This window comes from Nanorana parkeri, unplaced genomic scaffold (assembly GCF_000935625.1).
Source record: "Nanorana parkeri isolate BGI_ZX_2015 unplaced genomic scaffold, ASM93562v1 scaffold24, whole genome shotgun sequence".
Lineage (NCBI taxonomy): Eukaryota > Metazoa > Chordata > Amphibia > Anura > Dicroglossidae > Nanorana > Nanorana parkeri.
This window is the reverse complement of record NW_017306292.1, coordinates 2,881,637-2,901,464: the sequence shown is the minus strand read 5'-3', so window position 1 is coordinate 2,901,464 and position 19,828 is coordinate 2,881,637. Positions and strand designations below refer to the sequence as shown.

Sequence of the window (19,828 nt, the reverse complement as noted above, 5' to 3'; positions counted from 1 at the left end):
TATTCATGTATTTCATGTATTCATATTCCTATCTGTTTCACCCAAATATGTAGTAAGCTTAATTATATATACCACATATACAATATATATACCAAGAAGCATATTTGAAATGTAATAAAGTTTAACAAAATACTGTTTTTATTTCTTTATGTAAGCTGATTTACTTTCCATATACTTCCATGGTTGGTTTCTAGTATATCAGTGAGCAAGAATGATAAAAATCATTTTACAACAAATGGGTTAGGCTATAATGACAAAAATATTCTGGAAATGCCCTTTTCAGTCAGTCACCCCAAAACACACATATTGACTAGTAAAGGGGAAAAAGAATACTGCCTTCTTTCTACACAAAAGTAAAGATTTTCTAAGGTTTAAGCTCCTGATAAAAAATATCCTCACATGTTTCACCTATAACCATTTTACCTATTATCTTTTTTAATGTAAATTAATGAACATTCAGTTAAACACCTATGTGTTTTGACCTTGGGCCCAAGTGAAAATTATTAGTCATTAGTCATGTCATTTAGACACTCAGTATCCCATAGAGGCCATCATGTAAAGAACCCCAAAAGGAAAACAATCTTCTTAAATATCAGCTCATTGCTGCTACCAATTTTTTTAAGTCATCATCTCCTAATTTATCGCAATGCACTTAGCAAAACACACTTTTGAGTTATAAAATATTTTCATCCTGAACATTTGAAGGCTTTGAAGACATTATGGGGTCTATTCACTAAGCTGCCGAGGGCAGCCGAGTGAATGACCGATCTGAAGTGAAGTGAGCCGAACACTGTTCGGCTATTCACTTCAGGCTGGTACAGCTAATTTCAGCCGTACATCGGTTGAAATCAGCCGTACATCGGCTTGCTTCGAGTTTCCTATTGTCCGGCGGCTCTGCTGCTGTAAAAAAAAAATTCTCCCGGGCGCTCTGGGAGCCTCCTGCTCACGGCCGCCCTGTCCCTGGTTACCATGTAACCAGAGACGCTGATCTCTCTGAAAGTGGCCGGAGCCAGCCGTGAGATCACGGCTGGCTCCGCCCAGCTGTCAGAAGCAGGCTGTCGGCCGGCCAATGGCCGGCCACTCGCCCAGCTTCGGCTTTCAGCACGGCTCAGCCGAGCCGATGCATATGCGTTCGGCTTGGCTGAGCTGCTCGGCCACGATCGGGAGCTTTACGGGCTATTGTGAATAGCCCGTACAGCACACCTTCGGTTCTACTGAACCGAAGGGGTCCTGGGGCCGAAGCTAGCCGAAGGATCGGCCGAAGCTACGGCCAGATCCTTCGGCAGCTTCGTGAATAGACCCCTATATATTCATTTGACTGGCCTTGTTGATCCATTTATAGTAGATGAAAGAGGTGAATTATGTCCTAAATATATTTTAAAAAGTTCCTTCATTCCTATTAATTAACATCATTAAAGGAGTTCCTCTCACACATTTTTCATTCAATAGCTGTGTGCTTCTTCTGGCACACTGTTCTAATTCTGTAGTCTGTGAGCCTCACCTATCACTGCTAGAGAAGTATTAACAGTCTATGATCTATTGTTTTAGTGAATTGGTGATCACAATTATCTTCAGTATCTGAGCCAGGCATTTTCTCCTGTTCTCTCAGACTTTATGAATTATGTTGCCTTCATTTTTATATGAACGCCTTTGCTTTGTAAGTCTCTCTTTTTACTCAGTACTACATATTGAGAGCTCCACTGCATTTAGATTCATAGCACAGAGTCTTGAGGAACCAGTATCATCCTCTTCCATTTGTGCCACAATAAGACTCCTTATTGTCTGTAAACTGTACAGTGCAGATAAATGAGCATTTTGGCCAAGATCTGCAGACGTTTGTTTGCAGACATGACAAATAGCTCATTAGAACTGTGTGTCCTTTTATGTTATTGATGGACACATTGGTTGTAAATGTTGGCATTTTCATTGAAAGTAGTTACTATCTCATTCAAGTTAGAAATGAACTGTTCTAGATCAGATGCACTGTGATTTGTTACGCTAGTAATTGTCACTTTTCACACAGTACTTTTTGCTGCTTACATTGAGCAGAAGTGCTTTATCTGCCTTGAATGTATACAATTGTAACCAATTTTGGCCATGCAACCCCATAAACCTTCACCAAAGTACACATGGAGTGTAGTACACCCTGTCCTCCTGCGGCACTGCCACACTTACCAACAATTCCTGGCTATCAAAATGACACCTAATAATATTTAAACTTTTATGATTTTTATTCATTTTGTTTATTTTTATAGTGTTGCGTTAAAAAAGCCCCAGTTAAAACATGTTTTTTTATCCGCAATGCTTTGTACTATGCTTTTAGTATTAAAGAGAATGAATTTTAGAATAAAAGTTACACTTTTTATTTACAGTGACAATATTTAAATAAATAACTGATCCAAGTATAAAAAAGTGCATGTTTTTCATTTTGTTCCTTTTTTCGTGTATGGGTTGCATTAAGTAAAATCTTCTTTGCAAGACATTATTCCTAAAAGAAAGCCTTCCTTGTCCTAAACAAGATATATGTATTTCTTTGTTATCTTACATAATGACAAATGACAAACATGGACATAGCAGAAATGTAAAATTGCTCTTGTCCAAAGGAGGTGTACACTTGTGATAGCTAAAGTGATTAAACTTCAGTTACAAAATATGCCCTGGAAAGGCAGGCTTGATGTTATTCCTAATGAATTGTTTACCATTTAAGATTTTAAAAAGGTAATGTTCTTTGGATACTTAAAAGCATCAAAGAAGAAATCCAGGCACAGCTTTTATTCATTTTTGCAGTGGGGCTACCCCCACACTGCGAGGGTTAACTGTTCAGTGTAACCTCAAAAAGTTATACTCAACCTGTGTTTTAAGCCGACTTGTTCTTTGACCGGTCCTTCCAGCCTCTCTCCCCCTCCGCTTCAGTGGCTTAAGGTCGTGTAAATCATCACATTCCAATGCTACAGTGTAGGAGGAGACCGGCTTCAGAGCCATGAGCCCTAGGATACAGTAAATAATAATGTTTCCTCAATATAACTCTACATTTGGTGACTGGGAAATAGCTAATGAGGGGAAATCTAACCAATGGGGACTCAGACAGCAATAACAGCCTGTCTGTGAAAATGATAGAAAACCAGACACTATCATTCATTTAAAGATATAGGCTGCTCACATGCTTTATTTGACCCTTTGGCTAAGATTACAATTACACTGGTCTACAAGGAGAAAGCCTCGGAAATGAAAGTAGCTAAATTTTACCAGAATTGGGTTACTAATAAATGAATTAGTATTAATTGGCTCCAGCAATGAAAATGGTGCCACACAAATCATTGCAATAAACCAAATCACCTACCACTAAGAAATACTGAACCAGATCTTTTTGGTGATCATGGAAAATGGAGACCCTGACAGCATTCTGCAAGGGGTTCCACTGTTGTAATCTGGAGCCCAGTAGTTCTGCCTTACTCTTAGGCAATTCCAAATCCCTGATCAGGTCATTTAGTTCACTCTGTGAAAATAGATGTGGTTCAGGAGGAGCATACGGTGGGCTATAGTTTGGGTCCGCTGACATTGACGGCCCCCGGATCAGCTGCATCCTGCTCATCGTCTTGATCATCATCTGAGTCTAGAGAGTAGGATTCTGGTGGATCTGGAATAGGCAACTCCTCACCATGGGGTACAGGACGCAGTGAAACGGCCCACTTCTTCTTTCTTGAGATCCCTTTTGCAATTGGGGGAACCATGCAAAAATAGGAGTCACTACTATGATTGGCAGAGAGCCAATCATAGTAGCAGGTTTCATTTACTGTCCTCAGTGTGCTCATGATTCTACATTCATCTTCTAATACTGCCCAAGTATCATATACAGGGGCTCCATTTACCACAATGATTGATGATCCCATTCCTTTGCTCAGTTAGATCTCCATTCACCTAAGAATAAAGAAAGCTTTTTTAAAAATGTGTAAATCTTGCACTTCATATAGCACTAGTTCAGTTATTAAATTTAGGATTACTGTGACTCCCAACCTGTTTTTCTTATAATAGAGCTTCCATGTGTGTATTTATGTGAAAGAGTCTTTAGCCTCTTTAACTCAAGTAGAAGGAATTATTTTTGACACAACACCGCATCGGTTTAATTCTAATCACTGAATAATGTATTAAATAAGGACATAGCCTAAATAATATAATATCTATCTGCCACATAGTGGCATGTCTACTGATGCAGCAATTGGATTTTGCTGAGCAGTCTTGATTGGCTGAAAATATAAGTTCCTGTCTTGTAGAGTTTACACTGAGAGCAGTATTCAGCTGATTGCAATCAGTGCAAAGCATGTATTCTGTCTAAAATACTGACAAAACAAATATTATTAGGTCATTAATATACTCTGATGAGCAGTGTATCGAAAGTGCAAGGTCGTGCATTTAAATTGCAGTTTAGTAAGCTCAATCACTTTTCAGCTCATAATGCTTAGATAGATATGTGAATGAATGTAACGTGAATTTAATGGGTAAAGAATACATAAGGCTGAATTACAATAGGGTAGGCATCCATAAGCTTCTGCAGATGACCTAAACCTTGCTTGCCCCTGGCTGCACTCACCTTAGCCTGAAGAAAAGTTGGATTAGCCTTCCAAAGCAGCAAATCAGTTTAGCTGTAATTGTGCAGAAATACGTATAAATTACAAAGTTCATTCATCCTACAGTCATGTCATGTGCATTCTGTCTGCATGTTATGGAGCTGAGTGAAGTTCCCATTTTAAAAAGGAAAGATTATCTGATAGAATTATTTCATTTATTTATTGGTAACTTCTCTACTAGCCCTGACTCTTTGCCACAGACCTGGTTCAATCAACCAACAAGCAGCTAAAAGTTTACAGGTTTTTGTTTTTGCACGGTCAGAAAAAAATTATTGAAATCACTCGCTTCCTGTAACCATCAATGAGTTTCTTACACCTCTCTACAGGAATATTGGAACAATCTTCTTTCACCAACTGCTCCAGGTCTCTCAGATTGGAAGGGTTCCTTTTCCCAACTGCTGTTTTGAGATCTCTCCACAACTGCTCTATGGGATTCAGATTTGGACTCATTACTGGCCAGTCTAGTACTCTCCAGTGCTTTCAAACCATTTCTGGGTGCTTTTTGATGCGTGCTTTGGGTCATTGTCCTGCTGTTAAACCCATGACCTCTGACGGAAACCCAACTTTCTGACACTGGGTCCACATTGCACCCCAGAATGTTTTGCTTGGAAGTCTTCAGTTCATAATGCCATGCACAGTCAAGAGAAGTAGAAGGAGAAGGTCCCAATAATTTTGTCCAGTCAATTTTTGGAGTTTTGCGTGGAATGTGTCATGTTTGGCTTTTTTTCTCCACTTTTTTTGTGTTATACCAATACAAACAAAAGAAATAAATATGAGAATGCCTAAACATTTGTAATTGCAATGATTTTCTGTGCAAAGTGGTGCATTATCTGACAGAAATGCAGGGGTGCCAATATTTTTAGCCATAACTGTATATGTATACAAGTTGGAGAACAGTGTGTCTACTAAGAACTCCAAATATGAAGCTAGTGATGGGCTGAACACAGAAGTTTGGTTCTGGAAAGAACTTTAGAACAGGGAAAAGTTCTTACAAGAACTTAGATGAACCCCAACCAGTTACTCTTGATGGGCACAGGAATGGGCCCTGCTTTAAAAAAATCAAATTATATGCACCTGTCACACACCTGTCTCCTTGTTGGCCTTTCAGGCATGATGCAGGGCTTATTATAAAATTTTATTATTTTATACAGAGTACTGTATATAGCACTAAAATGCTGTATAATGCACTGACACTTCACTACTCTGACACCAGTTAGCTTACACTACACTGCATTACACTACACTGAAATACACTACACTACACTGACAGCAACACACTATATTTAACTCCAGCAACACACTACATAAGGCTGCAGTGTAAGCAGCCTTATATAGTGTGGGGCTGGGACTTAGCTATGAGCCATGATTGGGCAAAGTCATCATTGCTTTGCCCAATCATGGCTCTCACAGTGCACTGTGCTGTTATTGGGCAAAGTCTTACCTGTGGTCAGGAGCATTGCTTTAGCCAATCAGGGCTCTGACAATGCACTGTGCGGTGCACAGTGCATTGTGGGGTGCTCGTCGGGCGAAAGACCTGCTGAACGCCTGATAGTTCTTGTGTTCGCCGAACACAAGAACGAGCAATGTTCGCGTTGAACAGTTCTTCGACTCGAACGTTGAGCCCATCTCTATATGAAGCTAACAATATATGTAACTCATTACGTTAAATATAAAATTCACGCACGTGGTAGATGAGTCCTCCCTAGTGTTCCATGATTTAGAACTGGGTGTGAACTCAAAAGGTAGAATCATATCGTAGACACATTTTAAACCTTCACTTGGCAACTACTATTTATATGCGAGGAGCTGCCACCGTCTTAGGTGGATTCACAACGTTCCTGAAGGACAATTTGGCCGGCTTAGGAGGAACTGCACTTTGGATACAGACTATTTGAGTCAAGGTTAGGTACTGAGAAAGACGTTTTTAGATAAGAGCTATGAAAGCAATCACATTGAGGACACTTTTCAGAAACATTTACTCCCCACATATAAAAAGGTGCCACTCGTAGGAAATCTTAAGAGAGTTGGGGCCTTAGCTTTTGTACACAATATAACAAAGGTGCTTTTGGGAGCTCTAAAATCCAATCCTATCGGTATCCCTTCCAAATACCTCAAAAATCATCTACAAAAACCAAAAGATTTACAGAGCATGATAGCGCCCAGTAGAGTAAAGTCTGCCAAAGAGACGGAAAGGGTTATTTGGACAGAAAGGCAACTATAGATGTAGTTCACCAAACTGGTGCTTGCCCTTTTATGTGGCATAGGAAGAAGGCAGTATGAGGTTTTAATGGCACCAGTTTTTCTATCAAACAATTTCTAAATTGTGGTTCACAATATGTGATCTATGGTATTATATGTCAGTGTGGAAAATTACAGTATACATAGGCCGTACATCTAGAACCCTAAGAATTCGCTTCAGGGAACATAAAAGAAATATACTTAACAAAAATTCTGACTATTCTCTGAATAGTCTAGTTCAAGCGGGTCTTAATGAAGGCATATAACTAGCTTCTGTCATGTAGGGCATGCTGTTCCATAACAGTAAGATTTATACTAAATATACAAATTATGTTTTTTAATTATTTTTTACATAATATGTTTTGGTCTTGTAGTCAACAAGTTCCAATTTTTTTGGATGCATATAACTACTATATGTATATATAATGATAAGAGCTATGAAAGCAATATATTGTTAGCTTCATATTTGGAGTTCTTAGTAGATACACTGTTCTCCAGCTTGTATACATATATGTGCGGAACACCTAACATAGTTTTGCATTTTTGACATGTCGGGGGTGTCTGTACATCATATGAACTCGATTGTTGCACATATGTGCAGTTGACATTTGTACACCTGCAGCCATCCATTGTTTGTCCATTTTTTGTTATATTTATTTCATTTCATTCTATTCATTATGACATTCTTGTGGTTCAATCTGTCAAAATCAACATTTAGCGTTGGGTTTATAATATATTTTAATTGTGTGGTAGTCTGCCTTTCTAAGCGGTCCATGCTTTAAGAAACCTTGCTGTTTGCCAGGAGTCCTAGACGACCTTCATTCCCGATTCATGCTCGTACTGACAGCTAAAGCTGCTGTGGTTAAGCTAGCCAGTCAATGCCACTTGCTATCATAGGGGGTGGAGCTCGAGGAGGAAGGCCTTTCCTTCCCGTTGTCTCTTCCCCCTCCCATAATTGTTCATGACGGGAGAGATGGTGCGTCTTAATCGGATGGGAACATGTCATTGTGTTCCTGATTGGCTCTTCAAGTTTCCCGGCCACCTAGAATGCTGTGTTCTGATTGGTCTGATATATGGTAACAGACAGCGGCAGATGAACATGCTCTGAGGAAGGGGATGTGGCCCCGGAAATGTGTCAGGATCTAGCAACTGGGACAGAGAGACATATTGGCCTGTGTCTTTCTATGTCCCGTTAGAACGTTTAATCCCTCGTGGCAGTATTTTGCGATACAGCCGTACTAGGCACTTTGAACACTCCTCGTTTGTTAGTATAATTGATGAATACTTTTTACTGTTTTTTACAATAAAGCGATTTTACACTAGGGTAGGCGCCCTGTCTGTTTTTTTTTATGTATTGCATACTGTAGCATAACTTTAAAGCTCTAAAACTTAACAGTAGAAAGTTGTCACACAAACTATCATCATTATTTGACTACTCTCAAACATCTGCAACTGCCAGTCCCTGCTTTGGGGGTTCATTGTTTGTTAGGTCTATGGAGCATTGCTAAGTTAAAAGGGAGTGGCAGAAGCATGAGAACAAAGGAGGTAAAAACAAAGGAGGTGTTTTTTTCTACAAAATGTATGTATGAAAATATGAAAGCTTTAGGGGTGCCTCGTGGATGCTAGCTGACACTTAGGGGTATATTCACTAAGCTGCCGTAGGCAGCCGAGTGAATGACCGACCTAAAGAGAAGTGAGCTGAACGCTGTTCGGCTATTCACTTCAGGCTGGTACGGCTGATTTCAGCCGTACATCGGGTGGCTTCGGGTCGGCTGAACATGCTCAGCATGTTCGGCCGACCCGAAGTGCAGGAGGAGTTCGACTCAGCCGATCCAACATCTGGATCGGCTAAACCGAACCTCCGGCAGGCTACTCGCTGCTGTTCGGTCTATTCTTATAGAACAGCCGCTGAGCGGCATTCGCCGCAGCTGTTCTGCTCGGTCCCTAAAAGGGACCGAGCAGAACAGAAATATAGTTTAAAAAGTACAAAAAAATAAATAGAAAACGATTGTGCGGAGCTAGCATAGACAGCTAGCTCCGCCCAACAGTTTTCTATTGGCCGGCAGTTCTGCTGCCGTAAAAGAAAAGAAAAACTCTCCGGGCGCTCTGGTAGTCTCCCGCTCCCAACCACCCAGGAGAGAAACACTGCTTTTTCTTTTTTTCTTTATTCTGACACGGAATGCATTGCTAGATTCATATTGGCTATTTCAATTTGCAATAGCCAATAGTAAACTAGCATTGCACTCACCCTCTGCTAATGGACCTGATGGAGAACTGCAGCAGAGGGCGGGTGCAATGCTAGTTTACTATTGGTTATGGTAAATTGAAATAGCCAATAGGAATCTATCAATGCATTCCCATGGGCAAAATTATAATTTTTTTCTATTCTGACACGGCTCGGTGTCAGAATAAAGAAAAAAAAAGAAAAAGCATTGTTTCTCTCCTGGGTGGCCGGGAGACTCCCGGAGCGCACGGGAGAGTTTGCTGTCTGGAGATCAGTGTCCCTGGTTAGCTGGTAAGATCACGGCTGGCTCCGCCCAGCTGGCAGAAGCAGGCTGTCGGCCGGCCGTTCGGCCAGCTTCGGCTTTCAGCACGGCTCAGCTGAGCCGCTTGGCTAAGTTCGGGAGCTGTACAGGCTATTGCGAATAGCCCGTACAGCAGCCCTTCGGTTCTACTGAACCGAAGGGGTCCAGGGGCCGAAACTAGCCGAAGGATCGGCCAAAGCTATTGCTAGATCCTTCGGCTGCTTCGTGAATAGACCCCTTAATCTCATATGTAATGTCTATCGGCATCTTCAAATGAGCTATCTTAGTAAAATGTTTCTTAATGGAGTAAAGAAACATATGCAAACAAACATCACACTACTTTTATTTATATGAGCTTCCAGCTGTAAATCAGTAACTGTTTTACAGTTGTGAAGAATCTTTTAACTTACTCTAGACAATAAGTAATAGGGATATTAACATAATTGCCCAGTGCAGAAAGTTGTTGCCAAGAAACTCAAAAACTCTAACTCACTAAGGGGGCTATGATAACAGTTATTGTTATTATCATATGCCCTCATCTTTTCTTTTTATGTTGTTTATAACAATTGAGTCAGTAACAACAGGGCTTATTGCTTTGTATTCCTAGATTTGTCATTGTGAAGTCTCTGTAGAGAATAATAAGCCTGCAGCTTGCTGTCCTCCTACTCCCCTGTACTATTTTCAGACTTACTTGTTCATGAAAAATAATTTCACACATTTTTAATACAAAAAAAGTATTGTGAAGAGTTTGATTCCTTTTGACAGTTATAACATAGTGGTAAAAGCTGAGGAACCATCTTTTGTGTTGCGTTGGTTATTACATCTTTAATTTTATAATGCACAGGAACTGTTATAAATAGCAATGTTACTGTCTATCAGCTGCCTACAGCAGTGCTCACTATGCCACTACCTCACCTTGTTGCGTAGGTTCCACATGGCTCCTTTATACAGTGATGTTTTCCTGTGTAGTGGCTGTAGTATAATAGATGGAGGTTGCCTAACGAAGGGAATAGAGGCTGTTTCCTTTTTTGTATTTTGCTTGCACATAATTGGGTATTCAGAGTAAACCCAGCCATTTGCTTAGCTAAGCGAACTGGCTTTTCCCTTTAGTAAATGGCCTCCATAGAGTCTGGTAAAAGATAGAAGCAGTTTTTTTTTTTACTTCTGGACATCACTAAAAAGTTATAAATCCGAGTTACAAATATATGAATTGTTAAAGGTTTTCATGAAAAAGCACTTTACAACATTTACTAGCCCCTTCCATGTTGGATTATACATATCCAGGAATGTAAAAAAAAACAACAACTTGCTAGCACTGCAAGAAGGAAAACTATTTACAGCAGATGTTTCATGAGTTATCATTTGAGTGCAGAAACTCATATTAGGTTACGATTAACCTTTGGGTCAAGTTTGGTTATGCTACAGAAGGAATTTGTTTTGACAGTTGATTGTCAGAATGAAAAGAAGTACAATATGTGAATTCTATTTATTTATTTTTTTTTTGTAAATATATAACTAAAACTTATATGTAATTTTGTATCTTGACTGGTTTGAGGTTACACATTTTTATAGGGTCCCATGTCCTATTTAAAAAGCAATATACAGATACCAGTGCCTTTTGTTCTGACTTTATTTAAATATACAGTGGTGTACAAATCCAATTATCCAGTGTTTTCACACTCCACTGGACAGACCCCGATATATTGCTGCATACATAGTTCGAAGCAGGTATTTACCAAGCTATTTAATTTGCTGCTGCCTTTTAGTTATAAAGCACTGAAAATAGAAGTGAATCATGTTTTAGAATTAATTTGCCCTTGTGTAGGGTCATAGAAGAGCTTTTCTTGCCTACAGTATTGACAGAAAGATCTTCCGTAAAATGGTGCATGTCACTTCTCATTAACTTCTATCTTGAGATCATTCAGGGATCATTAGCTCATTGAGGAAACTTCATATTGTTATTTTCAGATTCAGAGTACTATACTGTACCTTAGTATTGAGACATGTTCTCCACAGAAAGCCACATGTAGAAGTTACAGCCTGACTATAGGGACAACAAAAGTATAATATTTTCTGATTTTCCACTGGAATAATATGTTCAAAAAATATTTTTTTTTGTGCACGGATACTGATTTTGGTGTGTTTTAACAATTGAATTGTGTATTTTTATCGGTTTAATATTAATTTGAGAAACACTTGCGCAATTATCGCAGGGCCTACAAATTTAGTATCACCATCTTTTTATTCTACCGGGCCTACGCTTTCAGAAAATATATGGTTTGGGGGGTCTTTTACAAACGCTAGCAATGCAGCAGTTGAAAATAAAATCAATAGGAAAAAATTGCAGAAAATTCAAAAATGGCTTGGCCAGCTGATTTGAAAATTGTTCCGGAGGGCTTGGCAGCGAAAGGGTTAAATGCATTCTCCACTTATTTGTGACCTAAAGCCAAACAGAGCATTATGCAGACATACCAGAGAGGGATCCCATTTACACTTGAACCTACTTTTGATTTGTAATCCTGCACAGTCATCTCTGCTTTTTAAATATTCAGATTAGGAGTGTTTTTAGAGCTTTTGTTGAGAAAGAAAGGTTGTGTTATTGTATGGAAGAAAGTGTATTGATAGATGCCTGTCTGGGAAGCCTACTGTTATAGCAATCTTCCTCTGTGGCTGACCCATACTGGTTTTTGGGCAGCGAAAAATGACCATCTTTCAAAATTGTCTTTATAGGTGTGGGCCAATACCAAAGTAATGCTTTCCTTTTTGATTTTTAAAGGTATTCTGAAGTTAGATTTCCTGTTTTGGAAAACATTTGTATTTATGTTATACAATTTAAAAAGAATATTTACAACCTTAACAACGTATTTTTTTTTTACCTAGGTGTTACTACTGTACTGACTATGACAACTCTTAGCATCAGCGCAAGAAACTCCCTGCCAAAAGTTGCCTATGCAACAGCTATGGATTGGTTCATTGCTGTTTGCTATGCATTTGTCTTCTCAGCCTTGATAGAGTTTGCCACTGTTAACTATTTCACTAAACGAGGATGGGCGTGGGATGGAAAAAGTGTGGTCAATGACAAGGTAAGGCCTGTAGCTTTAATTACCAGTAGGGGGATCTAGATATGTAATTACCTATGTGTGACACTTTATATAATGATAGATCACCCTGCCAAAAAGTGAATGAAAAGTATGATCTTGCTTATGATGTAGATAACCCTTTTAGATTATTCTATATTCAAGTTAATCTATGTACTTTTTGAACACTAAAGAAGGGTAGAGGAGGATGTATTGTCCAGGTAAAGGACAGTGATGGGAAATCCCAAATGTTATTCTTGCCACTGAAAAAATGATGTGGAGGACATCTCGTAGTGGGGGTCCCTGTTACATTGACTAAGAGACAGTATAAAAAAATTGGGTATAAATAGACTTTAACCACTTCATTAGAGAGCTCGGGCCGGCCGTTTTTTTACTACGGCCGGCCTGGAGGTGGTTAAGGTCTGACTCTAACTAAAAGATAACAAAACATCTAACTCTCTCAATCTGACACCAAACCATGATGCAGAGATGCCCCATAGAAGATGCCTCTTGCATGGACACTTCCAACTGATAGCTGGGGCCACTGACAACCTTAGCAAGCATGGCGACATTATGAGGGTTAGTCACAAAGCTAGCCAAAGGATCAGCCATAGCTGATCCTTTGGCTAGCTTCGGTCGCCGGAGCCCTTCGGTTCAGTAGAACCGAAGGGCTGCTGTATGGGCTATTCACTATAGCCCTTACAGCTCCCGAAGCTGGCAGAGCAACTCAGCCGAGCCGAAGTGAAACCCAAAGCGGGGCAAAAGGGCGGCCATTGGCCGGGCGAAAGCCTCGCAACTGACAGCTAGGTAGGGCCAGCCATGATGTCACAGCTGGCTCCACTCAGTTGCAATGACAGATCAGTGTCCCCAGGTTACCTGGGGACGCTGAACTGTCATTAAACAATGACAACTTGGTGGAGCTGGCCGTGATGTCACGGCCACCTCCACCTAGTTGTTATTCATTGGCCGGGACCTGCTAGAAGATTTTAGCAGGTCCGGGCCAATAGGAAACAGTTGGGCGGGGCTAGCTGTCACTGCTGGCTCTGTCTATTTGTTTCTTTTTTCAATTTATTTATTTTTCTTCTTTTTTTTAAATCTTTATTTTTTTTAATCTATAATTTATTAACATTTGTAAAGTTTTTTTTCTACTTTTTTTCACTGTTTTACTATTCTGCTTGGTACCACGGAGGTACCAAGCAGAATAGCCGAGCCGAATGCCACTCTGCGACATTTGGCCATTCACTCACAACCGCTTGGCCCCTATGAGAATAGGCCGAACAGCAGCGAGTAGCCTGCCGGAGGTTCGGCTCAGCCAATCCAGATGTTTGATCGGCTTGGTCGAACTCCTTCTGCACCTCGGCTCATCCGAACATGCTGAGCAAAGCTAGCCGATGTATGGCTGATTTCAGCCAATGTACGGCTGAAATCAGCCGTACAAGCCTGAAGTGAATAGCCGAACAGCGTTCGGCTCACTTCACGTTGGGATGGTTATTCACTCGGCTGCCTTCGGCAGCTTTGTGAATAACCCGCTATGATACCCCTAGGAAGTGCAAAAGTCTGAAAATTAGGCAGTGCTTAGTGTATGTTTGCAAAGTGTGTGTATTTGTTTTATTTTTTAATAAAGTATTTTTTTTAATGTGCGATGGCTGCCCTTTCTTGTAAATAATGAATATATAGTATTAGTACACAGCATACAGCCTGAATATTAGTCAAAATATTTCAGCGTGTCAGTGGTGCATTCAGCCCCTAGGCCTTTTATTCTTCTGAGCTCACATTTCATCACACTTACTTTGAAAGGACAGTTAGGCCATTGAGATTTCATCTGCCACCACCAGATGAACATTAAGAGCAGAGTCTTGCTTCCCCCATGTTCCATCATGATGCATTATTATTACTGGAATGCATTTGTATATATTGTTCTTAGTGTGAAAGCATTGTTATTAAAATTGTCATGCAGTTAGGAGTGAAAAGTGGTAGCTTGAAAGAGATTGTCCTATGTTTTATTTCATACAATTTTATTTTATATTTATGTTGTAAGATAATTAAGGGTGTACAGTTACTATGCCACTGTGCTCATAGCGACCCTCTTGCTGAGATGAAGTTAAGGTTAAAAGCAATTCCTTGTAAAAAGAATGTAAATGGCATCTAGCCATTGCACAAAATGCAATTTTAGTGGAGTAATGGAAGACTTGCACTTGGCTTCAGTGGGTGACTTTTAAAGGCTAAGGGCACATAAAATTATAAGCTCCTCAATACTGGTATGTTTTTTTCAATTCCCCCAAAAAGTGCCAAAACAGTAAATCACCTTGGGGTGTCTACTCTTAAGAAGGGGGGGATGTTTGTATTGTCCTGGCATTTTTGTTTCCTATGTTTTATAATAAAAAGTAAGGGGGGAAGTTTTTTCCAAAACATGCAGTCTTTTTTTCTTTTATATAGTAAAAAAAACAAAAAAAAACAACTATCACAGCACTGAAAACTAATATTAGCCTGGACAGGAAAGGGGTGTAACATGCTTGTCCTGAAGTGGGTAAAATGATATCACATTGGTATGACCTTTAAATAACATAGCAAAATGGTAACGTTCAGAGTGGACATACATGTTTAATTTTAGGGGAGCTTTATTCAACGCTACATTGTGACGCACGCAGGAGAAAAGAAAGCAGTTTGTGTAAATTGTAACATTGTATCCTAATTGTAACATTAAGATAAGATTAAGTTAGGTTGTTGGGGCCACAAGTTAGCACGATGGTGACTTTTTCTCAGGTTTGCAATCACTAAAAATTCAAAAGACATTGCGTTCACTCATGTGAGCATTCAATGCTTGCGCAGTGAACACAAATGCAATCAAGATCATCTCTCCTCCTCCTTGTTGTAACCTACAGAATCCTTTTTAGGTGGGAATATGTGTATGGATTGTAATATATAGACGATAGATAGATAGATAGATAGATAGATAGATAGATAGATAGATAGATAGATAGATAGATAGATAGATAGATAGATAAACTGTATATTAATTTTATTTGTTTTTCACTTTTTTTTTCACTTTTTTCTTCATGGGGGCTGGCAGGATGTGGTCAGTGAAGACCTACAGTCATGGGCAAAAATATTGGCACCCCTGCATTTCTGTCAGATAATGCACCACTTTGCGTAGAAAATTGTTGCAATTACAAATGTTGAGGCATTCTCATGTTTATTTATTTTGTTTGTATCGGTATGACATAAAAAAGTGGAGAAAAAAAAGCCAAATCTGAGACATTCCACACAAAACTCCAAAAATGGACTGGACAAAATTAATGGCACCCTTAATTAATATTTGCTGGCACAGCTCTTGGGGAAAAAATGAAATCAACCGATTCCTGTAACCATCAATGAGTTTCTTACACCTCTTTACAGGAATTTTGGACCACTTCTCTTTCACCAACTGCTCCAGGTCTCTCAGATTGGAAGGGTTCCTTTTCCCAAATGCTGTTTTTTAGATCTCTCCACAGGTGCTGTATGGGATTCAGATCTGGACTCATTTCTTTTTCAGAAAACAGTAGAATGATGGGCTGCACCAAAAAGCCATTTTGTTTTGTCTGTCCACAGCACATTCTCCCAAAGGGATTTAGGCTTCCTCCAGTAAGTTTTGGCAAATTCCAGTCTGGCTTTTTTTTTGTGTCAGCAGTGGGGTCCTCCACGGTCTCCTACCATAGCGTCCCTTTTCATTCAGATGGTGATGTATAGTGCGAGCTGACACAGTTGTACCCTGTGCCTAAATGCCAGCTTGAATTTGTCTGGAAGTTGATTGAGGGTCTTTATCCACCATTCGAACAATCCTTCGTTGCAATCTTTGATCAATTGTTCTCTTCCGTCTACGTCCAGGGAGATTAGCTACAGTGCCATGGGCTGTAAACTTATGGACAATGTTGCGCAGTGGACACAGGAACATTAAGATCGCTGGAGATAGACTTGTAACCTTGACATTGTACATACTTTTCCACAAAAACTTGGAATGTAATTATTTCTTGCAATTCGGAGAAGGTCCCAATAATTTTGTCCAGTCCATTTTTGGAGTTTTGCGTGGAATGTGTCAGATTTGGCTTTTTTTTCTCCACTTTTTTGTGTCATACCAATACAAACAAAATAAATAAAACATGAGAATTCCTAAACATTTGTAATTGCAACAATTTTCTGCGCAAAGTGATGCATTATCTGACAGAAATGCAGGGGTGCCAATATTTATGGCCATGACGGTGTTCCCTGCTGTCATTTTAAAATGTTATCCAAACACCACTTCAAAGGAAAGTTGTGACTAAAGTGGCAAAGTCAGTCAACACCATAGCAATTCAATATACCATTTCACATAACTGTAAAACATATTCTTATTTCGAATATTGACACCTAACAATGCTTTTTGAATTTTATTTTATTTTTTTCAGAAAAAAGAGAAAGCGTCTGTCATTAAGAAAAACAATGCATATGCAGTCGCTGTAGCAAACTATGCTCCAAACATCACTAAGGATTCTGCTCTCCCAACAATATCAAAAAGTGCCACAGCAGATCCCAGCAAGGCAAAACCTCAAGAGGCAAAGAAAACATTCAACAGCGTTAGTAAAATCGACAGAATGTCTAGGATAGTCTTTCCGCTTTTATTTGGTACCTTTAACTTGGTATACTGGGCTACCTATCTAAATAGGGAACTTGCCATTGAAGGGCTTGTCCTATCAAAATAGACTAGACGCTTTGTATTCCAAACGATGTACTGGCATTCTCAAACTCAGATTGTTCTAGTATGTATGACTAATAACTTGTGAATTGACATGTACAGTAATCACCTCTTAACTAAGGAGAGGGGACTCTGTTAACTAGAATGAGCTTATGAATAGACACTGTAGCAGTCATGGCTTTTACAAGTTTCCTCTTGACCGCAAAGTATTTACACTTTGTATTAAGGTTTGGCAGCATCTGATGAAAAATGGCTACCTGTTAGCAGAGAACATGTTTCCCAGTCCTTTTTTTTTTATTTTGTGGGGGTAGGGATCCTATTTTGTTAATTAGAACGTTACTCTTTTATATGATATTGCAACATGCTTGTGTACTAAAAATTATTTCTAATTTCGTAAGGTTTACCATTAACATCACACAGACCCTAAAATAAATTGAGTTGTTTCTGTTTCGATGATAGAACTATGGACGTTTAATATCTTTGTTTTATTCAGTGATTCTTGTAAAACTAGCTTAGTTTTTAAAACACTGAATGGTGAAAGTTTAAGGAAATGATCAGGGAAATTTATATGTCAAAATTATTTAAATATAATTTTTTTTCTGCAGAACTGCACTAATTTTCATTTCAGCATAACTTAAAATTATTCCCCTACTTTTTGTAATTTAACTCTTTTTTGCAGATATTTAAAACAAATATTAATAGCCAGTATTTTACAGCAGTGTGTGTGTGTGTGTGTGTGTATGTATGTGGTCATTATATCACATAGCATTGCAACACGTATGACGCTTTTATATTTGTTTTAATATTTTTCATACAAAAGTAAGCTGAAAGATTTTTCCAGATTTAAACCATTTCTAGGCTTGCACTGAGCATGCATGTTGTCTTTGCGAGCTAACAGCTCATGGTTCCCCATTTGTAGTAAGGACTGATGATCGAAGATATCAGTATGTAGGGTTGTGCTTATTATCATAGGGCGGAATATTCCATATACTTGCAACACTTGTAAGGGTTTGTGTCGATGGGCAAATGCAGCTTGGTTTCAGGTGCATTCTGCTTGCATTTGAAATCAGTTTAAGATGCTTTCAAGATAATTCAGGTTTATTGAGAGGTGCATTTAACCACCTTCTGACCAGCTTTTGACCACCTTTTAAGCTGCATTAACACTGCTTTAAGGTGCATTCACATTCACGTTGACTTGTGTGGGCAGAGGATCAGTTCTGACACAAACAATAGCCCGTCAACACAGGTCCTAACTCATGCAGCCTAGATGCATATGAAGATTAAGAAAAATTCTTCAAGCCTTGTTAAAGATTGCCCTAATTTTTTTTTTTACCCTTAAGTTGACAATTGATGCCGGTACCGAACTGTTGCATTTATCACAAACTGATACTGAAATGTTGCATTCATGCAAACTTTTATTTATTTTAATTTATTATGCTGTCATTATTTTGCACATATTTTTTACATGTGTCTAGTATTAGTACAGATGGATGTCCATTGGTTCTACAACATGTTCCTCATAGTTCAACCTCTGTAGCTAACATCTTCTATTATTATCACCAACACAGTTTTCATTATCAGTATATAGTTATCACTGTTTACTTTTTTGACAGAGTTTACAGGGAATATTCACCCCACACATATATTTATGAAAATGCCACATTGGGTAGCATATTATTGCACTTGATCTTTTATCACTTTTGAATTTTAGGTAAAATCATTGTAAATATCCAGTCTTCTCTATCATTTTTTTTTTTTACTGTATTTAAGTTAGCAGATTTAGTATTTGAGACTATGTTGTATACATTTGTAAAGAAGACATTAGGTAGACTATAAAGTGTAAACATACACTATTGCTCATAAGCTATTAGTTGCTGTTAATTTATCTTGCTTTAATCTTTTTTAAAGTGCTCATTGCATGACAACATAATTGTCAAGGTCATAAATTAATTTTATTGTCAAAGTGTTAGCATTGACAGAAAAAAGGAATACGAGACTCAAGGACCACTGAATGGGTGTTAGAGTGGATGAACATAATCACAGTTCATATTACAGAAGAAATATCCATGTAAAATGTACAAAAGATTGTTTTCAAATAAGTGCTTCCTAATGGTAATATTCTTGTATTGTACGTTACAAAAACAGTCTCCTTCCTTTTAGCCGATTTTAAAGCTATTATTTATAAATTCAGAACAAGTCTTTTAGACTGTCTTGGTTTTCCACACTCTACATATCATCACCTATGATGAACTAAACAATCCTTGACCAGTTCATATGCTCGGTGTAGCCTGTCTCCAGAAGGTTTGACTAATGCTATTTACTGGTGTGGAAGGCTAAAAAATAACGTTTTACCAAAAGTAGACATATCCCAGAAGCCACTGATGCCACCAACATCCATCTTTTGAAGTTTGGTATTGGTGTTACCTTGGTGCTTTCCGAACATGTCCCTAGCAAACCACTTGTATTGTCCCTTAGAGGAACATGCCACATAATAAAACTGTACTGCCAATAGATTAATTTACAGTCTGACAATTGGAATCTGAAAAATTGTATTTGGCTGATGGCTGCAAGCATATGGACTTCAAGACAAGTATGGCTTAGCAATGCCACAGCCTGTTACTAGAAATCGTGGCATACTTTGCTCAATTGTTTTTC

At 38.8% G+C, this 19,828-nt stretch overlaps 1 protein-coding gene across 1 annotated transcript in view; it reads left to right on the top strand.

The window, feature by feature from the left end:
• LOC108793691 (gamma-aminobutyric acid receptor subunit alpha-2-like) overlaps nt 1-17,439 on the top strand; it is a 134,553-nt gene extending 117,114 nt beyond the window's left edge. The window contains exons 8-9 of the mRNA XM_018564706.1: nt 12,269-12,471; nt 16,887-17,439. Coding sequence (XP_018420208.1) covers nt 12,269-12,471; nt 16,887-17,180 — 497 coding nt within the window. The 3' untranslated portion in view covers nt 17,181-17,439. The remainder of the gene's footprint in view (nt 1-12,268; nt 12,472-16,886) is intronic.
• Nucleotides 17,440-19,828: the final 2,389 nt, after the last annotated feature.